Source organism: Uloborus diversus, chromosome 9, assembly GCF_026930045.1.
Source record: "Uloborus diversus isolate 005 chromosome 9, Udiv.v.3.1, whole genome shotgun sequence".
Taxonomy (NCBI): domain Eukaryota; kingdom Metazoa; phylum Arthropoda; class Arachnida; order Araneae; family Uloboridae; genus Uloborus; species Uloborus diversus.
Window position 1 is genome coordinate 54,492,906 of NC_072739.1, and position 26,498 is coordinate 54,519,403.

Here is a 26,498-nt window from a genome sequence, read left to right on the forward strand (position 1 = left end):
GTGTGTGTATGTAGGCATTTGTGTCTGTGTTGAGCGCATGTTCAATCTTTTGCATACGGCAGACAAAAGTTTTTCCTCTCGCCTCTAAAGTTACCATTCTATGACTTACGTTGTTCTGACCTGAGGTACAGATATTAATATTAGGGTAGTATTAGGGTTGAAAACACTACGTACTGGTGTCGGAGTACAACTAGTTTTGGGATACAGGAGTCAGAGGACCTAAAATGTTTTCAAAAAATTCTGTGTACAAGCATGGAGAAAGAAAATCATTGAATTAGTAATTTAAACTTTTTCATTTTGTAAAATTTTTGACCTGAATAGGGAAAAAATAATCTTTTACTAATAATAAAGATGAAAGTCTGTGTCTGTCTCTGGATCTCTGTACGTCTGTTACGCGCATAGCGCCTAGACCGCTCGGCTGATTTTTATGAAATTTGGAGCAGAATTAGTTTGTAGCATATGGGTGAGCACCTCGAAGAAATTTTCGAAAATTCCATTTTGTTCTTTTACTATTCCAATGTTAAGAATATTTTACCAAGGAAATTATCATAACCTGGACAAATAAATTTCCAATTTATCATAACATGGAACCGTAACATTTGAGAGCAAATAAACACAGCAAATTGGCGAGAAATTCATCATCCATTATTTGTAAATATACAGGCAAACCAAACCACCTTTTATTTTTCTACTACTGGCAAAGCTGTGCCAGTACCGGTACTCAATAAAGTAAGACAAAAGGGATGAAAATAAGGAATTTCTGCCGAAGCTGCAGAGTGGGAGTACGACTAATTTTGGGGGTGCAGGAGTCAGAGTTGGAGGCGCTAAAATTTTTTCTAGCATTTCTTTGTACATGCATAGAGAAAGAAAATCATAGAACTAAATTATTCAAACAATTTTTCATAATGTACATTTTTAATCTGAATAGGGAAAATATAATAAATTAACTTATGAAGTAAAAAAAAAAAGATGGAAGTAATGAATTTCTGCCACAGCTGGGGAGTCGGATTACGACTAATTGTATGGTACAGGAGTCAGAATTGGTAGCTAGGCATTTCCCTTCAATTCCGCAGCTTTAGTAAAACCATTTGCATTTCATATTCCTTTCATTTTGGTTAGGTCATGTTTATCTCTTGTGTCAATATTCAGGTCTACGAGATATGGCATTTCAATTTTAGTGATAGCTTTTTTATATATTCCTTGATACCAAAAATTGAGAATGTATTCAAAATCTGCACAAATCCCCCCCCCCCCTTAATTTTTTTTAGGTGATAAAAAATAATGTTTTCTGTTATTCTGAATGTTAAAAAATTTTCAGTTGTTCAAAAAATACTTTTGAAATAGTTAAATTGACAAATACCTTTTCTATATACATGTTCATCACCAAGAACTTTTTCCAACTGTTTGTTTGAAGCAAATTCACCTTTAAGTTAGGGATTTATCTTTGCCTTAAATTTTCCCTTAGAGGCTAATGTTACATTCCTTTGATGCGTAAAAAATGAAAAAAAATATATTTCAAATCAAAAAGTAAAATCTGGAAATGAGGTGTGCTCGCTGAAATTTTTCAACCAGAAAGTTTGTTCAAATCTGACTATTCACTCAAAAGTTATGTGTGTGTGAGGGGGAGGGGGGCAGCAGATTTCTAAATGTATTCTGTGGGAAAAAAAAGCCTTTTTGTTATTATAAAATTGATATAAAATTAATTTACTTCAGCTGTTAGTCTTTAGTTAATTAAACCTACATTAATAGCGCTTTTTTAGGAAAATTTTAAATTCAGTAAATTTCTTCTGCATTTTTGCGCACAAACGAGATGAGAAAAAAATCATGGAACTAAATTATAAAAGCCATTTTTCATAAGGCATTATTTTGAATCTGCATAGGGAAAAATTAATAACCAAACAAATGAAGACAAAAAAGACAATTTTTATGCAGTTAAAATTTAGCACCTTTTTTTACTTGAAAGTGAACAATGACAAGATTTTTATTGAAAAAAGAAAGAAAGTAAAAAAATAGCATACGGAACAAAAAAAAATGTATCAAAATAAAGTCCTTTTTTTCAAACAATTTACTAAAACTATCGGCGATGAAACAAGTAAAAAAAAAGCCCGCATGAAGAGATAAAAACTTATTTTAGCAAACCAAGTATTTGTTTTGAGAGCAGACGATCCGAACTTTTACGGCAACCCACAATAGTAGCGATGACGTCATGGTTTAGAAACAAGTCTGAGCTCTGCCAGTGTTGGCTGGTATAGAGGATAGCTCGAACTTCAGCGTTGCTTGGACTTGTCTCAGGTTGGATCGTGTGATAAGCGCTATACGGGGATTCTAGGGTTGTTTTCAACGGATCTCACCGGTCTACCGGTAAGTAACCGGTAACAAACCGCAGCGTTCTATCATCTATCGGTTATCTCACCGGTTACCATTTTCAACTGTTGATTGGTTGACTGAAGCACGTGATCATTAGCTGTCACGTGATTAACTAACCAGTCGCTCTCGGTCGAGCTCGTCGAACGCAACCTAGGTACGACAGGTTGCTACCAAGTGGACCGCCAAAAAACGACCGCAGCGTTTCCGAACGCGGGAAAGTGATGTCACCAGTTCGACCGCAAGCTTTTCCGAACGTTGTGGTCATAGACGAATAACGCGCAGATGAAAAATACCCATTATTGGCCAAAAATGTCACGTGGTTTTATCGTATGCGGGATGAAATTGAAGTGAAATGACTGATGCATATTTCGTTTCGTTGTTTCGTTTTGGATTGTGTTTTTGTAATTAGTTTCATATAAATGATTGTATGAAATGTGTAAGTGATTTACCAAAAGAAAAAGTTCTCTAAACAAATGAGAAATGAAAATGGATGATTTATATGGTCCTCCTTTGCCTCCTGGTATATTAGTTCTTCACTTTTTAATTATGATTACCTGTGTTACACTACATTGTACTTACATTTACAATTTACATACACTAAACTATTCTTTAGCTTGCTTTTGTTTTTCTCTTTCGATTGTTTTGAAATGCTTGAACTCTGATGAACATGGTCTTTAACTGTTTTGGAACAAAATAGTTCAGCATTGATTGATTTTGTGTGCGAATATTTTATTGAATTCTGAAAGCCGTTGGCGTTAAACGGTTTTAATCACATCTTCTCTGCAAAATTTTTCAGTTCTTATGGTACAATATGAATTTTCTTTGGACAAATTTGAATTAAGGCTACATCTTATCACAGTGTGTAGCCGGTATTTCTTTTATATGACATATGCTTTAGTGCATTTTTTTTGCGATGTTTCGTAGTGATTTTTTAATTTTGCACGTTCTTTTAAATATTTGCATTCATGTCTAAAGGTTAAGAAATGTAACATAAACTGACAGAATTAATTAGTTATAGAAGTAATGTTTCTAACGATGTATGAATTTAAGGTTTTAAAACCGGACTAGTGGGGGAGCCTAAAAAGGAAAAGTAAATAACTAAGGAATTAAAAATAAAAGCATGGTGTTATGTGTAGAACTGGACCGATGCATAGACAACGATGCAAACTTAGAGAAAACATCGGCTTCTCAGCCTTTGAAAACATCTACATGCTGATGTTTTTTGAAAATTCAAAAAGAAAAAATCCAATTTTTATACATCATAATTTTTACTGCATAATTGAAAGTAAGTGCCGTGTAGGGCATGAAATAGGGCAGCAACGGGACTGACACCAATTTTAAACTTAGGAAATATGCCGAGGTTTAGATGACTACCGAAATTTTGACACACTTATCATAACACTCACTTTGATAACAGTTTTAAGAATTTTATGCTCTGTAGATAAAATAATACCTAACAGTAATGTATTAGCATGTTAGTGGAAAAGCTTAAACAAGGCTAAAATTTGGGGGGATCTCCAGGGGTCTGGCCAGAGGATATTTGGGTTCGTTAACGGACCCTTCACAAAAATCCGATCAACCAAAACGGACCTTTCACAAAATCCTGATCAACCAAAACGGACCCTTCACAAAATTCTGATAAACAAGAACGGATCTTTCACAAATTGTTTATTGAAAGAGCAATGAAAGCAAAATAATGCATATTAAACCTAAACTGATAATTTTTGGAACCTTTTTTAAAGTCAAATTAGAGGGATCAGCTTATACAAAATCTGCTAATTTTGCAAAGAAAAAAAAACGGCACTCTTGTGATGCTCCTGCAAGCGATAAATTGCTACTGCCAAATAAATATAATGCTTATTGTTTGTTTATTGGAAATAAATTAACAGCTGAAAATAAGTTTGGTTTTATCACAGCAAATTAGCAGCGGTGTTGTTGTAAATGTTTCTGAAAAGGCGTTGGTAAGCACTTTTCTCCCCCCCCCACTCATGATTTAATAAACAATAATAATATATATCAGCGAAGAAATGAACGTAGAACTGCAAAAGGGATAGTAAGGGTGGGGGAAAAAAATATGATCGCTTCAGATAGGGTTACCAACTTCAAAATTATCGCCATTTTGCGTCTTGTGTTAAAGGTTTATAATGACTAGATTAGAAAATACTCTCATCATTTTACCAGCTTGTCAATATTTGTGTTTTTATGGTGCGGTGCGATGTTTAACTGTTATTTTGAGAGAAAATTACATGGGTTTGATTTTTCGATGCTAACAAGGATGATTAACTTGAAATAAACTCTTTTACTTGCCATTTTTTTTCTTTAAATGTCTACCTTTTTAAAAATAATCTTTTAACATCCGATATGATAATCATATTTTGTTCTTTTTTCAAGCTAACTTCGCTTTATTAGGATCCAAAAATAAACGAAAAGTCTCTATTTTTGTTAGAACCCTCATTTAAATTTTTAAAGCAAAATTCCATTTTCTTTTCATTTAGTCATTTCATGAGTCAAAAATTTAAATGCTGAATCGATGGTTTAATTTTTTTTTTGCTTCAACTGTGTCCACAGATATTAATGATATGTTTATCATAGCACTCTAAAATGCAATTTAAAAATAATTCTTTTACAAGCCGTTTTTATACTTTTGATGCCTTCACTTTGAGAATAGTGATCTCTCTGCATCTGCTATGGGAATCCGATTTTTTGAATTTTTGATGTTTAGTTCACTTTGTTAAGTGGTAAACAAATAAAATATCTTTTTATTTTTGTTAAAATCATGGAATTTATAAGTTTTAAACGAAATTCTATGCTTTTTAAGAGTGTCTTGGGTCAAAAAGTTAAATACTGAACCCTTGTCTGATTTTTTTTTTGTTACAATTATTTTAAATGCTGTACAGAAATATTTCTAGTATAATTTAACATAATGTAGAATGGTAGATAAATATTGCTACTTGAGAGAGTGATGCCCCCCCCCCCCCCCCCCCCCCCACCCCCGCCAAATACTAAAAAAACACCCCAGAATGATATTCTCAACATAGAAGAAGAAAACACTCAACTTTAAGTTTAATTGATGCAGTTTGTGCCATCTCTAAATTCTAAAATTTCGTTTTAACAATTTTTTTTTTGCGAAATTATTTGATTTTTCACAACATTAATTTATTTTTCCCAAAATTATTTGATTTTTCACATAAAACGGACCCTGTGAAAAATCCTGGACAGACCCCTGATCACCCAATGTGACGTGACAAAATTTCTGAAAAGTTTCTTTCTCCAACAGAAATCAAAAACCTCGATATTTCCCTGATTTTAGCTTACCCCCTTTTCTTAACATTGAACTAATAAATACTCACATATTCTGACATATATTCTGGCCCTTTATGATTGAAAACTTTAACTGCTGTAAATGTACTCTCCTCAATCAGAATAGTATGGGAAACGCCGAATTTAAGGTTTGTATGGTGGTTTGTATTAATCTCTAAAAAGTTATTATTTTTTCTTTCTCACTTTTGGACCTAAAAAATAGAATAGTTTTTTTTCAGAGATCCTTAGATCCTTACTTATAGAGTTGAACTCGGTTAATAGTATATGTCAAACATTTGTTTGTATCATTAGCCATTAATCATAACACCGTGAATGAGTGATTTTGTGCAAAAAGAAAGGAATGTTTGCCTATATTTTAAAAATATTACTACTGATACGCACGTTGTAGTCTAACTATCATTACATTTTTTAAAAAAATGACATATTTCTCATAAATGAATGTTTTTGCAAAATATTGAAAAAGGAAGATGATAATCGACAATCGCGAAATAGGTTATTATAAGCCGCAATAGAAGACAAACAGTTTTATCTCCGAGTAAATTGAAATACCTACAGGTGACAAATGTACAAACTTTATTTTCTATGCTAAAGATCTTTCAAGCCAATTATATCTTTCAAATGTGTATAACTCATTTAGCCAAAAAATACTTATTCGCTATTAATAATGTTTAGCAGTATATAGCATACTCAGTAAGCATATATTCACGTTCAGTATACTGACTAAAAAAGCTCTGCACTTGGTGTAGCAGTTGTTATGTTGCAGCAGGGCATATTTTAAGGAAATTTGACTGTGTGGGCAACTCAAACTTGATCAGAAGGGGGGGGGAGATTGTAAATGCGCAGTTTATGTTAGTTGAATAATCGTCAAAATAAGAGTTAGGGTGTGAATCGTCAATAAGAGTTAGGGCGTGAAAATTGGAATTAGGGAAATTATTGCTAATGGTCGTTTTGTTCGATAGGAAAAGAGTGTAAAGAACATAAACGCTGTGACTCAGCGTTTAAAATAGTTCAAACAGTCACTGAGTTTTTAATTTCATTCATTATAATACAACCATTCATTTTCATTTTAATACAACCAAATTCAAATAACATTGTCTTTTTCAAAAAAGATTTCATATAAAACCTATCTTTGTAAAGTTCAGCTTCTGGTTTTCCTTCTCTTCGGTTTTTAATTTGCAGAAATTTTATGACGGATGGCCGCGGGTTGAAATAGATTGTTCCACAGCCATTTAGAGCAATATTCAATTTTTTGTTTATTGTTTCAATTGTCGTTCCGGCACGATGGTCTGATTTGACTATATTATAACTAGAAACTATTAAAAAACTTTTGCTTGTAGGAACAGATAGGGGTTACGCTTCCATTTTTTTACAAAAAAATAAAAAAATATATAGAAACACATAACTGATGGAAAAATTTAGGAAAATGTAGGTGGGCAATTTTTTTTGACTGTGGGGCCAATTTTATTTGACTGTGTGGGCAATTGCCCGAAAAACCCCCATTAAAATATGCCCTGTGTTAGTGTGTATATAGAACTGGTTTTTGTGCAGTAATGAATATAAGTTATAGAGATATTATTGGAAGTTTCATTTAAACTTTTGTTTATTACTATTATTAGTATTTAATATCCAGTTTGTCTTTAAAACATGATTGCAAACCATCTTTGAAGCTCTTCGCATGTCATTTTTTAAAAACAGAACTCCTAAAATATGTAGTAATATTTCAGATTTTTACCTTTTTATTTGCTGAAATGAAGTAAATCATTACTAAAAGTTTAACTACTAGTGTACTGGTGTGACTTTTCATTACAATTCTTTAAATTCCTCTTTCTTTCTCTTTTACCTTTTCTGTTAGAGATATATTTCTACAGCCCATTTGTTTTTCTTTACTTTACACGACTTGCCATCTGTTTCTACAATTCACTTAATACCTTTTTGATGCTTAAAAAATGCTTGAAACCTGTATTTCGGCCATCTTTACGAAGGTGCATCCATCGGCCATTTAGAACAAAAAACAATTGGCCGTCTTTGAACAACCGGCCCATCGTCCAAAAATTGACATCAGTTGAGCCCTAGGTATGTAATTAGTCACTTCACCTGGAGTTTTTTTTTATTATTTATTTCAATTCTGTGTTGCTTTTTTCATTTTGTACTCATTAAATCGTTTTTTTAAGCCAAACAGTACACATCTTAAATTAAACTCTTTAATATAGAAATATTTGTCATTTGCAGCTAATGCCAGAAGTACCAGCAGTGTTTTGCCTTCGACCAGTTTTACAAAATCGTATAAAATAATTGTGCTCGTTATGCTGTTCCAGAGGTCTGGCCAGAGGAAATTTGCGTTCGTTAACGGACCTTTCACGAAACCTTGATCAACCAAAATGGACTCTTCACAAAATTATGATAAACCCAAACGGATCTTTCATAAATTGTTTATTGAAAAAGCTAATCTCAAATCAAAATAACGCAGCATATTCCCGTGTATAAAAACAATGTTTGGAACCTTTTTTTAATAAAGAAATAAAAAAATCGGTATTCTTGTGATGCTCCTTCAAGCGATAAATAACTACTACATAACTACTAAGGCCAAATAAATATAATGCTTATTGTTGGTTTCTTTGAAAGAAATTAATAGCTGAAAGTCGGTTTGGTTTATAATTTTGCTTGTTTGTTTTATGCAGTGGTGTTGTTGTAAACTTCTCTGAAAAGTGTCAACCTCCTCTGAATAGGGGTCGTAAGCAGTTTTCTCCCTGCTCATGATTTAATAAACAATAATATACAGCGAAATGAACTTAGAACTGCAAAGGATTGTTGGGTGAGGGGAAAATGTGATCGCTTCAGATAAGGTTACCAACTTCAAACTTATCGCCATTTAGCACATTTGAAAAACACTCAACTTTAAGTGTCAATGATGCAGTTTGCGCCATCTCAAAATTCTAAAATTTTGTTTTTTCCAAAAAAAAAAAATTTTTTTTTTTTGCAAAATTATTTGATTTTTCACAAAATAAATTGATTTTTCACAAAAAACGGAGCTTGGAAAAAATTCTGGAGAGACCCCTGTGTTACTGCAATCACAACTTAAAAGCAAATAGATAGTTTTAGAAAAATGTGCTTTTGTAGTGTTTTATGAAGGTACTAGCCACGTCGCCCAACTTAGCACGGTGTACGTTGAAAATAAAAGTTTTGTCAAGTGACACACATGTTCAACAATCAGGCTTGAACAAAAAAAATCTAAAATTTCCTGATAGATCGCAAAAAAAAAATAACTAAAAGGGAAAATTTTCCGATTGCAGGAAAAGAATTGAAACAGAAACTAGAATTTTATTTGTTCCCAGTCAAGAAAAAAATATAGATCTTTCTTCTGAATGATTTTATTCACATTTCCAATTTTTGATTTTTCAGTTAAAACTCAGCTGGGGGCAGACGATAAATATTTCCAATTTAAAATTGATTTTCTCAAACATAAAAATGCTTATAACATTTCTCCTGGTGATTTTAGGGACTTGGTAGTTTTGCTTCCAGAGTAAAAAAAAAAAAAAACCTTTGAAAGGGGTATTTTTTGCGCGCTTTTGAATGACCCTAAAAAGAAACTGATAGGATTATTATTTCAGGTAGAAAGAGCCATTCTAGAATACAAGATGTGCAGCCGCTTAATATTGGAAACTATACTTTTGAAGGAGTCACCCAGTTTAAATACTTGGGTGCACTTATTACCAGTAAGAATGAGTTTAAAGTTGAAATCGGAAATCGAATTTTGATGGCAAATAGATGCTACTTTGGCTTAAAGAGCCAATTAAAATCTAAGCTCCTTTCCATTAATACAAAAATTAACCTATACAAAACCCTCATAAGACCGATCATTTTATACGGTAGTGAGACATGGGCAATTAATAAAACAGAGGAAAATAGACTTCTCATTTTTGAAAGAAAGATCCTTCGGGCAATTTTTGGAGCAGTAAAAGAAAATGACACTTGGAGAAGTTTATATAACTTTGAAGTATACCGTAAATACCGACAACCCAACATCTTAAGAGTAATTAAAGCCAATAGAATCAGATGGCTGGGGCATGTATTTAGGCGTGCAGACCTTGACCCGGTTAAAAAGCTAACTTTTTCAAGGATTGAGGGTACAAGGAGAAGGGGAAGACCAGCAACAAGGTGGCTGGATAGTGTTGAGAAGGACCTTAAAATTTTGGGAGTGAACAGGTGGAGAAACCTGGCAACGTGTCGTACCGCCTGGAGGAAGCAGACGGAGAAAGCCTTGGCCTGCACCAGGCTGTTGTGCTGATGAAGAAGAAAGAGCCATTTAATGCCATTTTCGGGTCCTGAAATTAAAATTCAAACAGTTCAGTACTTTTTTGGTGTGTGAAAACCCCCTACGTTCCTTCTCAGGGTGCCGAAATATCTTTGTACCAAATTTGAGATCCAACATAAACCATATAATATAGATTATTCATTGCTGCAGTCGGAAAAGAATATTTAAGAGAACTCTAATTTACATTACAACTGTATTTTTTTACAGTAAATAAACAAAAGTTTGTGGTGGTAACCCCCCCCCCCTACCACAGCACTAAATGTATCCCCATAAAATCCAAGTATTCATGATCTCAAAACTGCTAAATAATCTCAAGGATGGCGAGGAAATGCCATGTTGGTCTCGTTACAATGAATATCAATACAACAAAATATCTTTTTCAATGAAATAAATATTCAGTCTTGCTTCTATTGGTATTACATTGCTTATATTCCATTACAATGAAATTCTGTTTCAACAAAAATGTAATATTTGAATGTCTTATAAAAAAACCTTGACACAAATAAGTTTAAGCATATCATTTGTAAGTTTTAATTCTTTTTATACATTATTTTTTTACAGTGTGTTTTTGTAGAATTGTGTTGTACTAGATTCAAATTTAACATTATCTATTATTAATTTTTTGTTTAAGGATTTAATTTGCCTTCAAAGAAAACTAATGAATCAACTTCTTCAAGTCACGAGGAAAGCTGCTCTTCAAAGTTAATTGGCCCTCAAATCCCCAATTTTCTTTCTGTAAAAAAATCAAATGACAAAGACGCAGCAGGAGAGCAGGAAGATAAAAATGAAAGAAAATTCATTGGGCCCAAAATACCCTCATCACTTCATGGGGAGGAAAGTGGCTCTGATGAAGAGTATGTTGGGCCAATGCCGTCACACTCAAATGAAGATGCCTACAATGTTGTGAAAGATATTGAGAAAAGAGCAACTAGTATGAAAAATAAATTGGACAATCAAGTATGTGAAATATTTTATCCGGGTTTTGGCCGATATATATCGTGATATCTATCTGATATTTATTTATTTTGAAAATATCATGATATTTTGATATTTTCGATGTAAAAATTATCATTACAGTCCCCAAAGCAGAATACTACTAAATTTGCGACGTACGTCGCAGAACATATGCCTGAGCAGCAGAACAATTCTGTTCAAATGTGAAAGGAAATTTGACAAATTTTCTGCAGAAATTCTGCGAATTTCATTGAAAATCTGCAGAAACCGCGGTGCCGAAAATCTGCAAAAATTGCGGTGCAGAGAATCTATAGAAACTGAACTTCTTAAAATTAAAAGAAAATCTAAAATTATCTCAAATTACGATAATTTGGCGGAATGCCAGCTATGTTGAATTTGATTAATCCTTTGGGGACTTTCCCAATCGATCTTCATTATTACAATTTCCGCCATACACTTATGTTTTGGAAACATGCCAACACTGAAACACGTCCACCGCCGGAAATTGCGTGTCTTGTTTGAGATTTCAATCCTTTTGCATCCAAAAAATATTTCAATTGTTTTAAAGTGTTTTATTATATGCAACCCAACCTCGACTCATTCTATTTATTATTTCAGTAATTTCTTTATTTAGTAACATTATTTTAATTGCTCCTTCATGCCATGTAAAATTAACCAAAAAAAATGTGGTTTGACACCTAGGTTCGAATTTTTATAAAATTTTGTATCTTTGCTCTTTCTATGCATTTTGGAAAGCACATAAACTATTTTTGTAAAATTTCAATCGGTTTAGGTTTGACACCTTGTTAAAGTTTTTTTGATTTTATAGTTTTCATGATCAACTAATTTTCCAAATTCTGGTCTCTTTAATTAGTCATTTGGTTGAAAGCTGTGATGTTTCCGAAAATATTTCATTTCCACAGAAATGAATAACAACAGTCCAGTTTAAAAAAAACAAACAACTCCTATATGAAACGATTTTGATTTTTGCCACCCAATTTGTGGAAAATGTCACGTTTTTTCACGTACAATGCTTGAAATACTTGCAGAACAATTTTGGTCAAATGATTTTACGTTGCAGAACATCGTAAAGTATTCTGCTTTAGGGATTACGGTCAAACCTGCCTATCTCGAATTTCACGGGAAGGGAAAAAAATTCGACATAAAGAGGTTTTGAGATACGAAAATTTTGAGAAACTTATTGAAATTTGGAATCTGATGATGAAAGTTTTAATTTTATACTACAGACAATGCATGCGAAAGACTAAAATTCTTCCATATTAGTTTTGTTAAGTATGTATTCTACTATTTTACCCGGTAGCAGAAACTGCAAGACATGCGATTTTTCGGTGGCCTGCAGATAATTTTACCAAAGAATAAAAAGAAAGAAAAAAAAAAAGAAAAGAAAAAAAAAAGAAAATACAACTTGGCAAAGATTGCTTTTTGAGAGGTGGATGCTTCAGCATTTCAGCTAGAAACATAGTTGCCATGTTTAATCATTCACAAAATCGAAGTAGAAAAGTGCAAAAGTTTTCAAAAATGAAGATGAATTGGATGTTTTATCTTTCTGCCAACAAATGAAAATAACTTTAAATGTTCAGCAAACCGTTTTTTTATTTTTATTTTTTAAAATTATTTTCTTGAGAAATGAAAAATTTTATGCTAAAATTTCACCTTATCCTCATTGCTTTGGATGCAAAAGCGCTAAAACTTTTCAACTAAAATGTAGTCTCATGAGGATTTTTATTTTTAAAATATTTTTTTTTGCAACAAATTCAGAAATTTATATCTTAATGTTTATCGAAGTCGCCATGTTTGGTCATTCCCAAGATGTTGGTATGCAAGACTCATGAAGTGCCTACGTTTTCAAAAATGGAATGGGATATTTATTGCAATGCAAACTGTTGAAAATTATGCAAAATGTGCCATTTTTTTTGGATAATTCTTAATTATTGTCTTTAAAAATACAAAATTTTATCTTCAGAATATTATCTTATCTTCATTGCTTTAGAGGCTAACGTGCTAAAAACTGACTGTTTCACCTAATTGTAGTTTTTTAAGGATTTTGAATTTATTACTATTTTTATGTAACAAATTCAAATATCTATTTATAACCATGAATTTTTCGCGTAGACGCCTTGTTTGGTCATGCGCAAAATAGAAATAAATGAGACTATTACTTACCCAAGTTTCCAAAAATGGAATTGGATGTTTACCTCAACACAAACTATTGAAGATAACATAAAATGTTCAATAAATCATTTTTTTTTTATAAAATATTTTTTTGAAAAATGCGAATTATTATCTGCACAGTTGTATTTGATCCTCATTGATTTGAAGGCTTTACTATAAGCTAAATATTTCATCCAAAGTGCAGTTTCCTGCCAACTTCTCATTTACTAATTAAAAAAATTTAAAAACCTATTTCAACGCAAATTTTTCATATTAAAAATAATATGTTTTGAATAATTGTTTTTCATAGTGTGTACAGGTTCTATTTATTTTTATGAAAGTAGTGAAGGCTGCTGCCTCCCCCCCCCCCTTAATGCTTTAAAACTCAGGGACAGTGGTGGCCACTAAGTTTTTCGGGTCTTGTGGCAACTGGCCAGTTGGGAAATTGTCCAAGTCTTGACCTTCACAAAGGACTTGTGTATTTTATGAAAACTTAAAATAAAACTAATAATAATACTGCAGGTTATTTTGAACTACCAAAAATAGTGTTGCAGACTGGCTAGAAAGTTTCTGCTACTAGGCTATTTTATACCAAGTACTTGATTGCAAGTTTAAAAAATCATTTTGACAATAATGAAATTTTAAGCTTTCTTTTTCAAGAAAAATAGTTTTTTATTGTTTTTTGGTGCCTAATTTTTTTGGATTCAACTATGCTCTTGAGGTTGGCAATGGCTGAAAATCTATCATTGGAAAAATCTTCCACTTTTCTTTGTTGCATTACTGGAACATGTTGGTCCTTGCATTGGAGGAACCATTTTATTTTATTTTTTTCATTAATGGATTGCCGTTCAAAAATTCTATAATTTATTTTTTTCATCTTTTTTTCCACGCCTATAATCGGCTTTTAATTTGAATGACCTTTAACCACGAACTTGAAAAACTCACCCCACATTTCAAATCTGTCAAGTTCACCCCTCACCTCACTGTCCTGTTCTCTGCCCTGTGCTCTGCTTCTGAAAAAGTGCTCGAAACAACTGTCCTTTCGTTGGTCTTCCTAGAAAATTAACGTATTCCCGGACGCATTTCTGCCTTTTTTACACTGCCCTCTCTGCCCTTGAGGACATACTACTGTTTCTGCGTTTAAGGGAAGTCGTTAGTTGTTTTGAAGATTACTGGGCTTCGAATCCGAAAATGACCGCATTGCTGGAATTCTAGATGTAAACATTTTTTTTTTCGAGATCAACATGGAAAATACATTGAATTTTGGCTGCAAATTGAGGGAAATTAAAAATATTCGAGATATACAGGTTCAACTGTAATCCTAGTAATATTGTTTATTTCTTATTAAAAATAACCAAAAAGTTATGTACCTACTACATTTTTATGATGTATTAATACATCATTGATATAACAAAGTAAAATAATATTCCTTTTTATTTTATATTCATAAAAATATTAGTAATGTATTAATTTTAATTCGTATTAAAAGTGCCTAATTAAATATTAAATGTTAGTGAGGAAAAAAAGAAAATGTTTTATTACTACACAGACTAAATGCATGTCTTTTATTTCTGAATCATATATAACTAAAAGTAATTAACAGAAAAAAATGAGTAAAACAGCTTATGCTATAAACTCCATTAAAATTGATAATCTAAAATGAAATATTAGATAAAAGTAATGAAAGAAACCTTAATTTTAAATCAACACATTGTAATAATAATATAGGAAAATAAAGAGTAATTTGAGGATGCTTTTACAATTTTGGCGACTTTAGTTTGTGCTGATTGAAAATATCGGATATATATCAAAATATCCGATGTATATCAAATTATCGGATATTTTCAAAAATATCATGATCTTTTCAAACCCTAGTTTTTATGTTATAGAGTATTTTACCAGTTTTGAAGAATATTTTAAAATTCCATATGAATGTAAATCAAGCTAAAAGTTACTTAAAATGCATCAGATATTTTTATTTGCTCTAGATAATGGGTTTCCAAACTTTTCCGATTTGTGGCACCTTTTGAAGAGTTAGAATTTTCTCTGCCAACCTAGTCTATGTCTATTATATTGTACATAGCGATTATACAGCAACTAGAATTAATTAACCTTTGATGCTCTCAGGAAAGTCATTGTACTCTGTTTTTTAGTTTAATATTGTTACATTGATTATTTTATTTGTCAAATACAGGGTGCCCACAAATAACTGACGGTTCAAAAACTTTTTATTTCTGTAGCACAAGTTTTTCTATAATGATAAGACTTTTAAATCGCATAGTTTGCCGCCCCTCAAATTAAAAGGAATTTCTAGTTGAATTCCAAACTATGTTTTGCATATTCAAACACTGGTACAAATTCTAAATTATTATTATTTTTTAACATTAAAGCTGTGTATCTTATGGCACTGAAACCAGGGTTCGTACGGGTTATGGAAATCCTGGAAAGTCATGGAAAAAAAATAAGTGAATTTCAGACCTGGAAAAGTCATGGAAAATTGAAATTTCCATTAAAAGTCATGGAAATTTATTTCAAGTCATGGAAAAATGTCCTGGACAGAGTTAAAATAAAATTAACTAATAGAGCATTACAAATATTAAGTCTGAGTGATAGCACAAAAGAGTTATTAAAAGTGGAAAATTGAACAATCCCAAAATCAAATCTGAATTTTTAAAAATCTTTGTATCCACTTCTGTTGCAGCCGTTTGCCTTTTTTTTGGGATGTCATTTTACTGCTTGGACAACTCTTATTTTGAATTTACTGTTATTTTCAACACTTCTCATGTTTTATATTATGTAGTAGAAAACTTGCACGTTCTTGGTTTTGTCACGCCCACTCAAAAAAGCAATTCAATTGCATCCGAGTTCGATTCCATTACTCGTAAGAACTTCGTTATTAAATTTATCAGAGTTTATCTTAATTTGTTGAAGGTTTTATAAAGTAAAGATCTTTAGTCAGGCAATAGAATACAGAAAAAGGGGAATTCTAATACTCTTAAGTAGTACTACAGTAGTGCTCAACATACGGCCCACAAAACTAATCCATGGACCCACTGCTATGTTCAATGTCAAGAATCGAACATGTTCTGGAATTTCTGAATCTATTAATTTATATGCATTTAAAAATGTGAAAATAAGTAAACAAAACAAGTACTTTTGAATCAGAAAATTGATTCATTACTGAATGATTTTTTTCAAAAAATATCTGGTTTAGAAACATAAATAACTAAACTATGGGGCTTTACTTTAAAGAACCAAAATACTGTCAAGTTATGTGGATGATTAAATACGCTGTTGACACTGAAAGGCAACTTTTGAAGCAAATTTATTGAAACTTAATGACGACTCATTCAACCTTTGTCTCATTCATTATCATTCTGCTTGTTTATTAAAAAAAATAGACATTTAAGCATCATAATTTTAGTTTCACTGAATTATTACTTTACTTAAATTTAAATGATGAAGACAAATAAGAATAGTTTAGTTTTTTAAGTGTACACTTATATTTTTTCCATTACGAGTAAATGCTTCAATGAGGCTGTGGCATTCCTGTAGGCGTTTTGCTAAAGCTCATTTTCAAAAATTAGCAAGTTTGAGATTAAGTTAGTGTTATTCTCTTCGTAAACAAGGTCATGAAAATTTTATTTAAGTCATGAAAAAGTCTTGGAAAAGTCATGGAATTTTTTCATCCAATTAGAGTATGGACCCTGTGAAACAGATAGTAAAAACTTAAATTAAAAAAAAAATCAATTTCAAAATTTGCTGCCCCTAAAATCTGCCTCCCTAATGTTTAAAAAGATAATAAGTGTGTACCAGTGCTTAGATATGCAAAACCCAGTGTGGAATTCAACTAGAAACTCACTTTAATGTTAAGCACTTGACAATTATTTTTATTTTATTAATATATTATTTTATATTATTATTATTCGAGGTGGGCGGCGCTTGTCAATATTGCCTAGGGCAGCAGAACTACTAGAGCCGGCCCTGTCAACCCGAGAGAGATCGCGCTGAATGACTGAGTTACCCAAATCAGTTTTATCTAAAATTTTCTATAAATCATTTTTTATCTTTTTATAATCCGCAAGTTTATGTTTTCACTCCAGCATTCAGAGCGCAAAGCAATGTAAATGCAAAAAGAGAGCAAGAGAACGGAAAACTACGATGCTCAGAATGAGATATTTCAAAGCAGTAACGGTCGAGTGGAGAAAGTGAGTTATACCCCATTAACACATGAATTCCAAGAAATGATTGCTTCACGTGCAGAAAGAAAAGAATGTATAAAAAAAAACACTTCACTTATTAAGGGGACTATTAGGAGGATACTGAAAGGTTGATTGATTACAGATAAATATTTACCCTGCCATAGGTGTTTGGATAAGAATGGGGTAACTGTGTACCCCGCTTGATCTCTCCCAAGTTAACCCCAAACTAAGATCGACTCCGACTCGGCAGCCATGGTCTTTACTCTGAAATAATTATTGTTGATATGATTAGTATTTCTTTTCACTCTAAAGTTTTTATTTATGTATTCAATTTTTTTCAGAAAAACTCTTGAGTCCTTTATGTTTTAACGTAAAGATAAGCGCAAATGTTACAAATCCAGTTTACGTCGCATCTTGACCAAATTTAGCAGGGAGGTACTTGGGCACCCAAGAAGGAAAGTAGGGAGGTTTTTGAACGCCCAAAAAGAACCGAACTGTTCAAATTTTAATTTTAGGGCCCGAAAAGGGCTCTTTCTACCCGAAATAATTATTCGATCAGTTCTAATATAGCGCCCTTCGATAGCTTGTGAAAAATATCCCTGAAATTGATTTAACTCCTTTGAATTTCAAAAGAAAACCAAGATTCTAAAATCACTAGGGAAGAATTTAAAAGCATTTTTAAGCCTAATGGAACAGAATTTCCTGCCAGAAAATTATTGTTTACTCGATCTCATTTCAAAGTAGCGTGATTAAAACCATTCAGAAGGTTGCCACCTTTTTTTCTTGACTATGACTAAATAAAATTTTGTTTTTGTTTTGAGGTAAAAATTTCTTTTTGAGTATTATTTGACAATATTATTTTCTCTTTTTCTCTCTCTCTTTTTTTTCTGCCAGCAGAAGACAATCAAGAAAGTTGCGTTTTATTTGTTCAGGAATTTTTGATTTGCCGTTTTCTTTCTTTAAGAATGATTATTTTGACGGGAAATTTTTTTTTTTTTCCTTTAACTGAAGCCTGATTGTTGAACATGCATCACTTGACATAACTTTTATTTTCGAGGTAGACCGTGCAAAGCCGGACAATGCAGCCAGTACTGTTATAAAAAAGGCTTTTATTTCAACTGAAATTTGATTTCACACTTAGTCTTACACCCTTCCTTCACTTTTGTCACATTTGAATGAATCCCCCCCTCAAAGTGTGCCATCATTTGTGGATAACCCCAAAGATTTAATACAAATATAAATAAAATGCAAACTTGTTTTCCTCCAAGCATCAGGAATACTTGCAACAAATGTCTTTTAAATTTGTGAAGTTCTTAAAGTCATTTGTTTCTTGTTTGAAATTAAAGAGTATCTTCTAAATTTTCAGAGCGTATCTAGTTCTGACAAGATTGAAAGAGAAGAATGGATGGTTGTTCCAGATACATCTCGTAGAAATCAACTTGGAGCTATATCCAGATGTTTAGCACCAGGATCAAAGTCTGATTCATCAAAAGTAAATTTATATTTAGTATTTATATTTAAATTGCTGAAACATGATTTGCCATTGAAATGTGAGTTTAATTTTTACTCTAATCAATTGCTTTTTTGAACACAATGTACACAGTCATGACAGTTAATTTTGTTTAGTAATTTTTCAATAATCTCAATGCAATGATCACTACATCTGAAATACAGATTGGGAATATATTGTATTAATCAAATTTGGAAAAGTTGCATTGAAAATGTTAGTCTCACAGTTACAGCTGCATATTATGTTCAAGAAAGTTATTATTTACAGATGTTAATTACCAAGTTGATGTAAATATAGAAGCTTAGTGGTTGAACAAGAACTCATGGAATGACAAAGTTACTAAAAGTTGTTACATGAGGTGTAACATTTTTGTCCTTTCATCAGTCAATTATATTAAAGAGTGTGCTTTGTAGCAGTCAAATAAATCATCGAAATCAATAAAATAGTTTTCAGAGGAAATTCAGTTGATTAATACCATTAATAATTTGAAGCTGTTGGAGTAAATTTTGTTTGCCAAAAATTATTATGAAAGAGTAAAACAACATCAATAAAGCACTAGTAATCTGAAAAGTTGCTTTACTTTGACAATTTGTGTCGATTGCATTTCATCATCTTGTTTTCTATCTCAGTGCAAAGAATTCAGTATTTTCTGAATACAAAAAGTTTTTTGACTAAGCTCTAGTGTGAAGACATGAAAATTTGTTTATAGTGATCCAATTTTATTCCAATTGAATTCCCTGTCAGATATGATTTTGTCTTGTAATATTTAGATTTCTAATGTATCTATCCAGATTAACTTTAGGGCTGCCCTGTTTTTTTATTATTATTATTATTTATTATTATTTTTTTAAACAGTTGTTGGCTTTGTTTGGATTGAATTTACTTTCTGCACTAACTGAAGTATGTTAGGGGTTGTGCTCTTGTGAAATGAATTCAGGACCAATGAGGCAAGTGCTATAGGGAATAGAATGTTGCACAAGAATGGTGTGGTATCGTTTAAGCTCCATAATTTGCCTTTTAATGCACCATTACTTGTAGTAAGGGCAAAGCTAACTGCTTTGTGGCACAACATTATGAAGGATTCAAAGAGCCTTATCACTATTACATGGACTGCCAGGTTAGGTTTGCCCCAACAATAGATTTACCTTTTCACAGAAATATGACTATTAAGGATGCTTAGATTTCTTGAGTTGTGCATAAAGTAAAATTTAAATCTATTTTTTAAAATAGAATTTTTTACAATAACACATAGTTCAATCAAAATTGCTGAGATCAGGTGTCTTACTTCCATTTATGCAGATGCAGAGTTACATGCAGCACAAAAGACCTCCATCGCTTTTGTTTCTTTTTCTTTGACAAGACTGAAAGGTATTGCGAAAATGAAGTTTATAATAAATCAGTAACTTATCTTTTGCCTTTCTAAATTCATACATAAGCGGTGTTTTTGAATTGCAACGATGTTAGATAAAACAAGGTTGTTTTTTTCTCAAGGTTGTTCTATTGTATTACTTGTATCCATGTCTTTAACATAGGACTACTTTTAATCTTTTAAACATATTAAAGTTTATTCTTATTGTGTAAATAAATGCCTAATAAATTGAAATTTTGTTCTGTGTTTCATTTAAAAAAAATTCCATTTCTTATTTAGAAGGAAAAACGTTCTCATCGACAGTCTGAAAAAGACAAAAAAACTACAGAAGATTTGAAAAAATACAATGTAAGCATAGTCAATTTTTCAGTATGTGAGCTAATTATAAGTATTTCATGAAGTATTTTTTTTTTCACTTTAGAGACTCTTTTTCCTTACTTATGTAATTATGAATGATATCCTCAAAGATCTTAGTGTCATATAGACCAGCTATATTTTGCTGTGTGCTAATGACTTTGTGTATGGTCATTCAGCTTAAATATAAAAATCCTGGAGATGATTGACATTAACATACTAATCAAGCTATAAATGATTAAATGACATTAAATGCTGATCTATATTCAGATTCTATCTTTTCATTTTTTCCCCCATAGATATCAATACTGCATTCTATGTGTCTAATAATTTAAAATAAGTGAAAATAATTTACCTTTTCGAGTTATAATATATTAGTAATGATATGTTTTTGCTTATTCATTTGTGAAACATTTTTTATAAGAAAGATTTTTTATTTTTAATAACTTTTCCTTAATTTGTTTTAGAAATCAAGGCGATCTGAGTCACTCTTAGAACTGCACAGAAAAGACAAAAAGAAGAAAAAGGTAAACAAAATGCCTTATTTATAAAAAAAAATGTTTTTGTATTCAAATCACTTTTTGTGATGTTTAACTTAAGTCTAAAATAAATTTAACATTAACTATTTCTTTTATTTGTTTGTTTTACTTATTTATGTCTTATCAGAGTCAAACTACTAAGGTCATGTTCAAAAAGAGCGACCATTCATTAATAGTCATTTTTCTATAGACACTATCCAGTGACATCACAACCCTCATAAGTTAAACCACCCAGGTTAACTAGTAACTCTATTCAAATACAACCCAACTTACATTTTAAAAAGCAATGTAGAATAAATTATAACACATGTTTTGAAAGAAATTGTTTCTCTTACTAATATTTTGTAAATAAAAATTTTGATCTAATTTGAGGAATAAAATAATTTTTATACATTTCTTCAATAATCTCTTTTTTTTTTTTGTATGAATTTTCATAAAAGTTCTTCTATAAAAGAACTTTTACAGAAGAGTTACTTTTGGTTAGAATCTTCCTGATTTCAAGCTTGTATAAGTAAAAACATGACAATATGGAACATTTTCTGCTCTGAAAATTACATGCCCCACTTAAAGTTTCAATCATTTTGCTTCCTGTTAACATTTCAATTGTTTTACAAGTTCGAAGTTATTTTCACCTATACAGTAGACCCTCGTTTTACGTGGGTTTATTTTATGCGGTTGAAGATTTGGCACCTTTATTTTATTTTAGGGAATGAGTTTCGGTTTTATGTGGATGCAGCAATGCAAACAGATAAAATTTTCCCCTCTTTCAAAATCCAAACTCCTTAAGATTGTAGAATACGAGTAATCAACTGCACTTTCGCATGCTAATAATCGAGCTTGTGCCAATAAACACATTTTATGCGATTGGTTCCAGAACTCTTTGCAGAAGTAAAAGAATTAAACTCACACAGTTCAGATCTCACTGGAAGAAGAGCTTTTAGGAGTGACAAACCAGGACAGAAGCAACGAGGATACCGACATCGATGACACAGAACCAAAAACGTCAACACTGAAAATTTTGAGCCATTCGTTGACAATCAGAATGATTTTTCTGATTTGTTAGTGAAGAAAGATTCCATCATGGAAATGATCATGGATGCATTAATACTCTGCAAAGAACTACAGAGAAAAATTCTTGACGACCAAAAGACTATCATAGCTAGCTACTTTTCATAAATACTAAATTAATTTGTGTTTTTTTTTATACGTGTTGTGCTTAGAAATATATAAGTACACATTAAACTTATTATACAATTAGTCATCACTGGAATGAAGTATTTTTTTATCCATGGAACCTAACCCCTATTTTAACACTAGTATTAGGTCTCAATTTACGCGGTTTCGATTTACGCGGCATGTCCAAGGAACGTACCCCGCATAAAACAAGGGAGCTACTTTAAATTTCTTATTTCATTTTTTGAATTAATCTATGTTTTTTTTTAACTTTTTGAACTTGATTTTAGTTATTATTTTTGGGAGAATGTTACTTTTTAAACAAAAACTCTTTGTTTTTTTAAACATTTGTTTTGATAATTAGAAGGTTATATCTGGCTATATAATTTTTGAAATATCTAAATTTCACATTATGAAGTAATTTCATAAAGTTTTGCTGTGATTTTTTTTCATGCTAATTACTTCTGGTGTGAATTTGCAGTTAAATTTGAAAACTGCATTTTACTTGTGGAGTTATGTCAGATCTATTGAAACTTTTTAAAAATGTAATTCAAAGAAAATAAACAAAGTTTAAGTATAAACTTGTGTTGTTTTTTTTTAACTTAAAGGGAATTATAATTTTTTTTCTTACCCTGATATACTTTAATATTTATTGACTCATTGAAAAGTAGGAGGTCATTGATATTCCTTTGGCCAGACAAAGGTTTCAGCTTTTTTACATTTTTTCTGGTTTCAGAATATTTTAGATCCACCCAGGCACGTACGGTTTTATGGTTGTGCCAAGAAACTATCATATGATTTATTTCATCTTGCATTTTTCATAAACTGAAAAAAAAAAAAAAAAAAAAAATCTATTATTTCGTTAACAGCTCCCTGAATTGAAATGACTTTTCTAGGCTTCCACACATTTAAAAAAAAAATGTTAATTACTGATTCCATCAAAAAAGAATTAATACACTGTAAAATCGCGGTATTACATTATTTTGAGTTCAAAACCAGTAAGTTGAAACCCTTTTGCCCCTCTGGTCTTTGCATCCAGTATAACTTTTTTAGCAAACAAGAATGCTTTTATTGAAATAACATTTGTGTTCTTTTAAAAAACTAAAACATTTCTTCATGATATATAGAGGAATCAATTTTTTTTTAAAAAATTAAATAGTTAAACTATTTTTTTCTTTTGGGGGTGCCCGGGCCCCCTGCCCCCCCCCCTAAAATTCGCTACCGACCATCTTGGAGTAATAAATACTCCAGGGACCGAAAGCCATCATCTATTACCATCGTACAGACAAAAACATTCCTCATCAAAACCACAACCGCAAGTTGAAGCATGGTTGAAAAAGACCAAATACTTTATTTAAAAGGTATGAAGAACTTAGAACAAATCTTAGTCTAAAAAACTCAACTTTTATCAAAAGATTGTTTAAAATTGTTTGAAATCCAAAAAAAAAAAAGGCCAAGAAGACAGATGATTTTTTTCAAGCTAGCCGATTAAAAAGAAGAGCAAATTTCTCAAATTTGGCTCAAAAGAAGCCAATCTGGCAACTCTGCTTCCTCATGCGGGGAACTGTTTGCATGGTTAAAAAGCACCAACAGCAGTCTCTTATCATTGGATAGGAGTGACAGCGTCACTGTTGTCATGGCAACACCCCTTCATTTCTTGCTGTGCATGAGCTGTTGTGTGGATTTCATTTTCTTTACTTGGCGATAAGTTTTCCCCGGATTACCTTATAGTTGCACAGTATCAGTGTGTTTATTAAAATCCCCAAATTTGTTATAAATTGAAAGCTTTGTAAAGTATATTTGCTCACTGTGGTACTGCATTTTAAAAATCAGAGGTTTAAGTTTCAAAAATTAGCTCTCTTTTGCTTTAGGTATTTTTACTGAGAAATCCTTAAAGGACACTATCAAGTATTGTCATATAAAGTGTTTTATTGTATAATGAATAAGTGCAAGCCAAAAACCAAATGAAGGGTATGTGTAAACGGAAAATGTAAGAAACGTGGGTGTTTAACCAACACCTCCTATACTGAAGGCCATCGGACTGATTACATTAAATGAGCGTTGTCGTACTAGAAAAAGGCCGAGTCAAAGGCCAGAGATCCTTATTTGGCCGTTCAGCACTCTCAACACTCGCCAACGCGTGTGCCAATCTCAAATTAAGTTTTGGATTCTTTGCCATTTTTTCTTCACTAATGCTATTCTACAGCAGAGTTCACTCGTGGATTTAGAAAATCTCCTTTTTATAAATAAATTAATTCTGAAAATATAACGACATTTTAGTAACCTTACACTGTAATGAAGAATGAAAGAGAAATGAAAATCTTTTAACTTTAACAATCTTTAATGGATATAATTTACAACATAAGAACAGGTAAGAATTTTGTTTTCTTTTTCAAGATATCAATAGCTCTTTCTTTCTCGCAAATTAAATTTTTGCAAAGAAAGAAATATTTACAAAACATTTTAGATATTTTTTTACATTTGCATAAAAGAAATTCTGATCACTAAATTTTGTGTCGTCATTTCATAATAATTTTAATAAAATGCAGCTACTAAATTCACGAAAATTTCTAAGAATAAAGCTAAAATTTTGTTTTAATTGATTGGGAAAGATGTGCCTAGTAAAGTAAACAAAAAGAAAAAATATTTCTCTAACAACTGACATTTTTTAAAAAATTGCTTTCTGTTTCGCAAAATATTCATTTGATTACTTTGTGTTGTAGATAGTGATGCAAGATATACATTATTTCCCATGTATCTTTTCATATTCATGCAGAACACATTATTCAATAATACATTTTTTTAGAATACTTTGTGATAGCCATTGCGTTACTAAAAGTACGTGAGTGTTTCTATGATAGCGGATGGGAAAATTTAAAGTATGTTGTTTCTGTTTAAGTATGAGTCTATGATAGTTAAAATTTAAATTTTTCATTTATGTTTACTTTGTGATGAATATTTATAAGACCTTATTTTTCGAATCTAATAAGTCTTTTAAAAAATTATGCAAATATGATACAATATATTGAACATTTTAGTTACTGTAATCTTGTTACTCCCTACATTCTTTCTTATGTATTTGCTCAATTAAAAGAACAAAAGAGCGTTGACTTTTGATTTCTCGTTTGATCTATGTTAGTATTTTTGGTGAACTAATGTTCTTAAAATAGTAGCTTTAGTATTTTACGGGACATAAAATAAAGCGATTTTCATCAGGGAATCTCCTCTCCCTCGGCCTTTTCCGGTCACGTGACGAAGCCAGCGATTGGGCTTTTTATGTAGAAGGTGGTGGTCCAACACACGACAAACATCACACAGTAGGCTCAAGCACCATAAGAGTCAGCACTCCTGCTTGCATACATATTTACTTTTCTACATATCTTTCTAAACTTAACAATTTAAACTAATTTTGATCAAAAAAAAAAAAAAAAAACTGACAGAAAAAAAAAAAATTATGTCATTATTTGAATGTAAACGTTGGTTGAAAATTTGTTTTTGGAGCTAATCTTTATTTTGGTTAACAATTTGATTCAACCTGTAGCTCTTTTTGTTGGCAATTTGTGTATCAGTTTTTCCAACTCTTTTACTTCATTTTTTTTTGTTGGAAATATTTTTTTGTTTTACTATTTAAAACTTTTGTTAATGTCTGCTTAATTGTTCCAACTTATTTTAAGTTGAATTATCTTCATAAAATTATTTTTTCTTCTTTTCTAATTTAGGAAAAATCTGATAAACCAAAAGAGAGGAAAGCCTTTGATCGAGATGAAATTGCTGTTCGCCATTTTAGTAACCAACAAGTGAATTCTGTGATAGACAAAGCAAAATATTTAAATAAAAGATTTCACTCAGGAGCTGAACAATATCTTTAACATTGTATGTCCCTCATTACATAAGCTTATTCTTTTTTTTATTTCGCCTGAAAACACATTTTGTAAATATTAAACCAATAAAATAACTTTTTTCTGTTCATTTAGAATGAAGTTTTTAAATATTCTTTTCAAGTATTTTTTTATTATATATTCAAATTGTTTCATTGTTTTATCAGGGCTATTTGGTTTAAACCAAGTGGTTTTTAAAAAAAACATGGTTTTTTTGAAAAATTTCATTGTTTTCCCCCAAATGTTTTCATAAATTTTGCATATTTTTGCGAAGAGTAAAATCTAATTAATGCAAAGTAACATAGCAAAGTTTTGTAGATAAATTACAGATTTCATAAATCTAGAAA

General features: G+C 31.3%; 1 protein-coding gene across 1 annotated transcript; it reads left to right on the forward strand.

Moving 5' to 3' along the window:
* Positions 1 to 2,696: 2,696 nt before the first annotated feature.
* LOC129229872 (GPALPP motifs-containing protein 1-like) lies at positions 2,697 to 26,231 on the forward strand. The gene is made up of 6 exons (XM_054864250.1): positions 2,697 to 2,887; positions 10,632 to 10,957; positions 18,695 to 18,820; positions 20,487 to 20,555; positions 21,029 to 21,088; positions 25,993 to 26,231. The coding sequence occupies exons 1-6, from the start codon at positions 2,848 to 2,850 to the stop codon at positions 26,140 to 26,142; spliced, it is 771 nt and encodes a 256-aa protein (XP_054720225.1). The 5' UTR covers positions 2,697 to 2,847; the 3' UTR covers positions 26,143 to 26,231.
* The last annotated feature ends 267 nt before the right edge of the window (positions 26,232 to 26,498 follow it).

Excerpts from the sequence above, each read along its gene's own strand:
- LOC129229872 (XM_054864250.1), top strand. The coding sequence starts at position 2,848 with ATGAAAATGGATGATTTATATGGTCCTCCTTTGCCTCCTG. Across the intron at positions 10,958-18,694 it reads AAAATAAATTGGACAATCAA|AGCGTATCTAGTTCTGACAA; the intron begins GTATGTGAAATA and ends CTAAATTTTCAG. Across the intron at positions 18,821-20,486 it reads CAAAGTCTGATTCATCAAAA|AAGGAAAAACGTTCTCATCG; the intron begins GTAAATTTATAT and ends TTTCTTATTTAG.